Source organism: Malania oleifera, chromosome 12, assembly GCF_029873635.1.
Source record: "Malania oleifera isolate guangnan ecotype guangnan chromosome 12, ASM2987363v1, whole genome shotgun sequence".
In the NCBI taxonomy this organism is placed as follows: Eukaryota; Viridiplantae; Streptophyta; class Magnoliopsida; order Santalales; family Ximeniaceae; genus Malania; species Malania oleifera.
In genome coordinates, this window is record NC_080428.1 from 75,894,112 (window position 1) to 75,902,383 (window position 8,272).

The window sequence follows — 8,272 nt, forward strand, 5'->3', positions numbered from 1 at the left end:
TGTGAAGGAAGGAGAATGCACTGATCTCATCTATATTGGCATTTGGTTCAAGCTTGACCAGAGAACAAAAAATATTGTATGTTAAAACTAAAATTTCTTACCATACATTTTCATGTTTCACAAACAAAATTATTAGATCCAAGGAATTTTCTGTCAAAAAGAGACTGCATCAATCCATCTATGAAATCATACGGCACTCCTTATACTGTTAATACATGAAAAAAGAAAACTTGGTCAACAAAATACCACATGGAAGTCTTTTCTTTTGGGGAGAGGGGGAATATGAACTTGTACACTTGCTCATGACTTCCCTACAATCCTATGCAATATATCCGTATTGATCTTCAGAATGAAAATTATGAACATGTCTCTATGTACATCTGAAAATAGAAAGCAAGATGTCCAGAGAGAATTGGTGCAGCAAATCACCTTCGACGTTTCTTCTTCTCTGGAGTTGCATGCACTTGTGCTTTCCTCCCATATTGCTTCACCTGAAAATTTTCGAAGGCCTCAGACACAGCTTCCACCTGCAAGACCACACGGATACGTCAGTTCACAGGAATTGGAATAGAATGAATATAATGTAAAATTATTGATAAACAATAGTAACATCATTTTTTGCCACAAACCAGTTCAGGCTTTTTAGAATACACTCGCACAATCATATCCTGATAACATGCAGGCAGCAGATGACTGATCCGATTCTCTTGTATGGGGAATTTCTCGTCGCTTTCATAATCCTGAAAACAGCCAAGCGGGTAAATTCATGGGATGGATAATGACAATGCAGAGATCAAACATCAACTAGCTTTCCCATTAGATGGCCTATATGACTTTCTTACGGTTTAATCTGTGCTTCGGACAGTGTGGGGTTTACCCTTACAAACTTAAAAAGGAAATACATGGTGTTGATTTTAAATAAGATTCTGGCAGTCTTTTAATTCATTCAATACTGGCTGCGCCATTGCAAAATCTCCCATAATCAATATGAAAAACAAACTGGCAAAATGGAAATATTCCTGGTGGTATTCTGTGATCAGCTGTAAGCCAATATAGAAGCGAGAACCATCTTCTGATAATAGAACAGCATTTATAAGATGCAAGTACCTGGAAAAAGTTGATACTGGAGAATGCATGGACAGAGAAGAAAAGAGCCTCATTAGATTTTAGACCAGAAGTCGCTAATCCAACAAAATCAAAGGGTTATTCCTCAATTTTATAATGAATTGACAACATTTCCTCACTCACTTTTCCAGAGGGTTATTCCTTCCACGTGTCAAATCAATCCTGACATTGCTCACAGCAACATCATCTTCTTTCAGTGTTATGCCTTCAGATTTCTGCTTAAAAACTACATGTAAGAGAAAAAGTGTATCCGATGCATCAAGAAGGATACCATACAGTATTTAAAATACCTGGGAGCAAACGATATCTTGGGGAGTAACATCTTTAAAGTGATCCATATCACTCCTTGGAACTGCCACCTCATTGCAGTACTGACAGAACATAAAGAAGGTACTTCAGTTGAACTACCTTCAGAATGTGCCCCCAAAAACAAGCAAAAAAATTTACTGGCAAAAGATAAATATTGGAATTATATGAACCTACAGTACTACTCTTTCCAGACTTCATGTATTCATATACCTGGTACAGATCCCTTCTCCGTATGCGCAGGATCAAATCTCTAGATTCCTTAAGCTCCTGCTGGTGAGAAGTTTCAATGGTCTTTATTATTGAGTCATCTAACTGCAGCATAAGAAGTATGGGCGGCTTAGAGCCTTTGGAATACAACTCAAAAACCTTTTTGGATCTGAGAATTATACGAGTAAAGGTCTCAAACCTGGCAGTATTTAGCCGGTTCATCAATGTAGGACAAAATTTGAAGATAATCATTTGCTTTCAGCAGGGCATCAACAATCATGAGTTCTATTGCCTGTAAAAAAGAGTCATATATAATGATGCATTTATTGTTCTGGTGCAGAATAATGTACATGCTATGCTACATCTAAAATAGTGAAATTCCTTAATAGGAGAGGATGTGTAGGTGCAGTTTACCACCTTTACTTTTGCATGCATATAGACTGTTCGATGCAGATCAGCTCGAGTGGCAAACAACTTATGGATTGTAAGATCTGACAAAGTTATCAAATGATGAACATAAACTGAAGAATATAATGACCACCAACAACAATGTGATAACATAACTCTTAATATATACTAACAATCTTTAGCACGATAACATATCTCATCATCCATAACTCGCATTGTTTCCAGCAACCTGAAAATTGAATAAAAAATGTGTCAGGAGTTATTTAAGTGGAGAAAAATATATAACATTTGCTAAAGTAAAAACCAAAAAAAAATAAAATAAAAATCTAACTATGAGGTTCTGCATATTTATAAATACTATACAGTTTTAATTTGGAACTAATGAGGACCTAAGTATAGTTACATACTAATAAGAATAAGCTCTCGTAGAAGTTTTCAAGCATACCTCTCAAACTGAAAATTACAGCCTAGACCACAAGCCCGGGAGTCACGAACAATGTAATCAAATCTGCATACAAGTGTAGTAAAAACTCTCTAAGATCAAAGCTTTAAGTACACTTGACTCGAAGTGATTCCAAAATGAAGTAAAAAAGGGATAAAGTTACTTGTCAACATCTATCCCGTTTCGACCATTTGCAACAATATCATATAAGAATTGCTTCTCTTTTACGCCCTACATAAGCAAGAAGACAAATAATCAGGATAAATTATTTGAAAGTTTTGAGATACAAGCAGAAAAGAAGGTTCAAGTTTTGCAATGAGTGTAGAGGAATAATGGAAATAAATGTTAAGACTATCATATCAAACTTACTTTTGTTGAAGCATGTTCAGAGCTAGCTATTATCATTTCCTGATGGGAAAACGAAGATGTATCATGTGTTTGTGTTTTCCCTAGAAGGGGGCTGAGGGAAGTGGGGATCGTCGAGGAAAACTTGGCTATCAAATTAAAGGAGGGAGAAAAAGAGATAAAACAGAGACCTTCACTTTCTTAAGGCGTTCAGGATCAATTTCAATATTATGCTCATCAACAATGTAGTCAATCATCTTCAGAGACATTTCCTCATGAGACCTGGAAAATATACTCAAAATAGTAAGTCCAAAAGATGGATTAAAAATTCTCAATTTACAATACAAAATGATAAGATTAATTTGACAAGATTGAGTTGCAGAACGGAACAGAATATTCTGCTTCATTTCTCTTTATTGTGAAACTAAAATAAAATCATAATGATATGCTCAACAGTAAAAACTTAACATTGCACACCAATGTCATAAATTAACTGCGGATCTAAAATAGTATAAGCTATTTCTAGATTGTTTGTAAGTTAAAACATTCCAGGTGACAGTCAATATGATTTGGTGGTGGACCATTGTCAACAAAAGAGAAAGTACATCACATCACATATCTTCCTCTTCACTGATATATAACCGACAGCATGAATATAATGAGAAAAACCAGTCCACATAAAATTTTTAATTTCACTAACCAATTTATTCTTCTGGGTATATATTAATTTCTGCCTAAATTGAGTGGCAGTTGAGAATGTATCTCATGCAAGGCATGAAAGTAAAGTAGACAAGGGAATAACAGTAATTTTTTTTCCAATTTTATAATACTTCTGAGAGGTGTAAAGAGGAGCTCTGGTGTAATAAAAATGGAAATAGTAAGTACAATACAAAAGAATGTGAGAGTCACCATTTAAAGCCATTTAGGACCTGTGGAAGAAACCCACGCTCGAACATGTGGCTAAATGGTCCATGGCCCACATCATGCAGTAGCCCTAGATTACAAACACAAATACAAATGAAGTTAGATGAGCACAAGCAGAAAGTATGGTCTCAAGTAGAATTAGTTACCAGCAAGTCTCACTGTCTGTACATCAAAATGATCAATGTCAAGCTCGAAACCCTACAAAGGATGACATGCGCATAAAGATTAGATGCATATTAGTAGGATCCACAACAAGAATGATCATATTGTGATGATAAATTACTTGGTGAGTCTGAATTTGATAAATTGCTTCGCCAGCCAGCCGATACACCCCTAGCGAATGCTCAAATCGAGAATGCATGGCCCCTGGGTAAACCAGATGTGCTACACCTGAATGCAAGAAAATTTGAGTCTAGCAAGTTCAAATCCATTCAAAACCTTGTAAAGGAAGCAGCAGAGATACAACGGTTGACGAATGACAACCTACCTGACAAAGCATACTTTGACAGTTAATTGTAGTCAATTTGATTTGTTACTAACATATAACAAAGGAAAATCACTTGCCAGTGAAGTTTGAGCATAATTTACACTTGACAGTTCACATAAGCCAGAAAGTGCAAAAGTAATCACACACAATATAGATGTAATCCAATGCCAAAGTTGATGGCAAACAAAAGTAACCTTTTGCTTTTCTCTAGGATTGTGGAAATTGAGGAGGCATGCTTAACAGAATTAGAGTAGGATGATGTGAAGAAGTGCCTCAGGACTGGAGTATTCTGTGATCATAGAATAATTACTCAGTTGGAATGAAATTTAGTGAGATTATTATAAGAAACAACATGTGCAAAACATGTGTAATTGAAATAAGGAATGGATGAAAAAAACACAAGAAAAAAGATTAAAATTTAATGACCTTTAAAGGAAAAAAAAAGGTCACCTCAAAATAAGACAAAATGAGGGAAAAATGTTTAAACTGGTATGGGCACAGACATTGATAGCCAATGAATGCACCTGAGGATCCATACCACTACAACTTATGAGGTTGAATCAAAAGCAAGTGGAGACCAAAATTCAAAGTATTGCAACTCTAAATTCAGAAATAGCTTCCTTTTTTGTTAACTGAGGCAAGATTATTGCACATCTGACTATGAGGATATTTATATTGAAGTGAAAAAAATATTTTATGATTCACACAGGTTAAGTACACAAGATCATCTCTAGCCATATTTTTCAAAATGTGAACGGGTATCTTCCTTATCATGCTGCTAACAAAAAAATAAAAAATTAAATAATATTGAACTGACCATGAGGAATTATAGAATTAGCATTAGCATGAGTAATCTGAGAACACAAGCATATTAACCTAATTACTTATTGCCATCTTGGTGCATTGTATCTATGATGGAGGTCTGCAGGCATTTAATCACGTTAATCAAATTTATAACATTGCTTCCACATTTTCAGCTCACCTAGGAAGGCTATCCTATTCATCATTATATAAGCTTCTACTTATGCCTAAGTAGGTCTTGCTGCAAAAAATGAAATTTCAAATCGAGGAAACTTGTGATCATTTGGCCAAATATTACAGTATCGAAGAATTTTCAATACTAGAAAGAAGTTACTGAACTTTCAATTGTTACAGCCGCTTTATCATAAAAGGACCACAAAAATAAACATTTCTCGCTATAAAGACAATGTTCAGAAACCATTAGAAAATAATTGTTATAAAGGCCTTAGGCCACAATTAGTCATTTGAGCAGGTTACCAAAGAAAACATAAAAAAATTCCATCTTAAGCATTGAGGGAATAGGGTAGATTACTAATATCAAAAGGGGTTAAATAAAAGAAGATTCTAAAAATCAAGAATAAAATTGTGATCTAACAAACTTTGTCTGCTCAAGATAATAGAAGGCAGTTGTATTCTTCCAAGAGAACAGTGAGGGAAACCATAAGGTTAGGATGGTCAACCATTTGCAAGACTATTGTTCATAAAAACAACTTCCAGAAAAGTCAAAACTCACCTAGTTGCTTCAGATCACGAAGCCTGCAGCAATAGTAGGATCATTGGAGTTAATACTCAAAGATAAAAAATAAAAATAAAAAAAACTATCGGAGAAGCATTCAGCAAACCAAACTTGCCTCTGAAACTGTTCGGTATCAATGAACTTTAAGGAAAGCTGCAACAAATATAGAAAGAAAAAATAGTAAATCCAACAAAAATGAAGCTGCAGATCAGTAGATTAAAAGAAAAAAATACATAACAAAAGCAAAAGACAAAGCGAAGTCCAAAATATCAAATTGATGACCCTGTCCTTGTTTCCAAGTATAAACAGTAATCATCCTTGTCAGGTCAGTCAGTCGTTCCAGAGACAAACTATTAAATAAAATTAAGAGGAGCTCATAAACAAAACTTTAAGTAAAAGTCCACAAAAGAATAAGAAATTTAGTCAATACGGTTGAGACGATTGCAGTCGACAAGTACATAGTAGGTATGTATTTCTAAATCCTTACTAAATGCCTCCTCCTTTCTTCTTCTCCTCTCTCTACTGTGAGTTTTTCTTTAAAAATAAATATATAATTAAACAAAGCCTAACATTCTTTACTCTGCTCTGAATCTCTCACCCTTCAATCAAATCAATCAATTTCCATTTCTTCTTCTTTTCTCTCTACTGTGAGATTTTCTTTAAAATAAATATAAAATAAAACAAAGCCTAACATCATTCACTCTGTCCTGAATCTCTCTGAAATCAGTCATCCTTCGATCAAATCAATCAATTTCCATTTCATTTCTAAGGCGAAAATGAAAAACGAGTTTTCTCATTCCAGAAGCAAAATTTTAAATCACCGTCACAATTCGGACGAAATCACTCCAAGCAACTCCACCGCAGCTCATCAATCCGTATCAAAAAGAAAAAGGCAAAGAAATAAAACACATTTTAAAAAAAAAATTTTAACTCGCAAACAATGAAGAACACATAGAAACAAACCGTCGGACGAAATGATTGAAGAGGGACGGCCGGTACCTGGTCGAGATAAATGTTGCCGTGGACGTTGTCGTGCACGTGCTTCGAGAACCGCCGGTCAAGAGACGCCGCGAAGCTGCACTTCGGAAGCTCATCCATGCTGCAAGCTCCCATCCTCAGCGAGAGAGAGGAATCTAGGGTTTTGAAGTGATGAGGAAGAGAGAGAGAGAGAGAGAGGGTGTGGAGGTAGAAGCTGTGTTAAATTAGCTGTTATAAAAAGAGAGGGAAAAGCAGCGGGAAGGTAGCTCAGCGAGGGGGGGAAATGTACGGGAATTTTGGAGGCCGCCTCGCTTTGACACGGTGGTGGTGCAACGAAGCGGTGCCGCTCCGGAAGCGTTTAATTTGTTTGATACGCGCACTTCTGCGCGTGTAAATCACGGTCCAATAGTAAATTAAAATTTTATTTGAGTTTTCATTTTAAACTGCATTTTGCAGCTTGCGGAGGCATTTCATGAATCAGATGAGAAGCAATTGAGCATTAACGTTACGGAAACAAATTAATAATTAGGTTAATTATTAATAAAAGACTGTTAAAGTCTTTGTGCGTATATTTATAATAATATGCACAAAGTTGACTGCCATTGACCACAAAGTTGACAAACTCATCCATCATAACACGCAGATGAATCAACGTTTTGACACCCTTAATTCCAGAATTGAAGCATTATATGCTGATCTTAAAAGGAGAATTGATATTCTTGATGCAGAACTCAGACAATTCATTTCTGAATGATACTTTGGATCATTGTTCAATGCTAAAGAAGAAGAAATCAGAAGACTCAAAGATGAAGTATCACAAATTGAACGAGAATATCGTCCAACTCCCACACCAACCTACATACCTAAAACCTTTCCATATGCTCCATCATATTCTTTCATTCTACAATCACCACCTGCACCATCCTACATACAACCTGATTATTCCAAACATTTCAAATCCACTGCTGAAATCCTTAAGAAGCATTCTCTTATTCCAGCAGCTTCCATTACTCGCAGATCTCTAATTCCAGCAAAACCTTTGCCCCCTGAACCTGTTGATCAAAAACTCAAAAGCCCATTTGTATCACCTGATCAATCTCCATCATTCCTTGCTGACCCTGTTCCTGAAATACCATTGAAGACAACAGTGATTTTTCCACTGAAATTGAAACATCATCCTCCTCCTTAGATTAAGAGATTACTGATCTCACCAATATGATAATGGCATCTCCCATAGAACCAAGATCATCCAAAACTCAAGAATTCCATGAAGAGACCGATACCACAGTTCCTATTGTAGAAGAACCCTCTGAAGCCACTTCAGCTACTCCTCAATCGACTCCTCATCATTCAAATAATAATTCATGGTTCTCTTTTGATGGATTGCCTCCAACTAAATGGAGAGATAGAATTGGTGAATTCGGTGCATGGATTGACCTCCAACTCTCAAAACCCGGGAATACTTTACAATAAGTTCTTGTTGAATTTACATCCAGATTTACTGGAACAT

At 35.8% G+C, this 8,272-nt stretch overlaps 1 protein-coding gene across 1 annotated transcript; it reads right to left on the reverse strand.

Annotated features, from left to right (window-relative positions):
• Nucleotides 1-115: 115 nt before the first annotated feature.
• On the reverse strand, nucleotides 116-7,027 carry LOC131143690 (uncharacterized). Its single transcript, XM_058091933.1, has 19 exons — nucleotides 6,784-7,027; nucleotides 5,900-5,937; nucleotides 5,782-5,804; nucleotides 4,044-4,150; nucleotides 3,907-3,958; nucleotides 3,746-3,830; nucleotides 3,028-3,118; nucleotides 2,861-2,899; nucleotides 2,655-2,722; nucleotides 2,495-2,557; nucleotides 2,223-2,278; nucleotides 2,059-2,132; nucleotides 1,841-1,933; nucleotides 1,645-1,746; nucleotides 1,416-1,496; nucleotides 1,249-1,340; nucleotides 1,108-1,123; nucleotides 630-740; nucleotides 116-527 (listed from the first exon to the last, which is right to left on the reverse strand). The coding sequence occupies exons 1-19, from the start codon at nucleotides 6,895-6,897 to the stop codon at nucleotides 426-428; spliced, it is 1,407 nt and encodes a 468-aa protein (XP_057947916.1). The 5' UTR covers nucleotides 6,898-7,027; the 3' UTR covers nucleotides 116-425.
• Nucleotides 7,028-8,272: the final 1,245 nt, after the last annotated feature.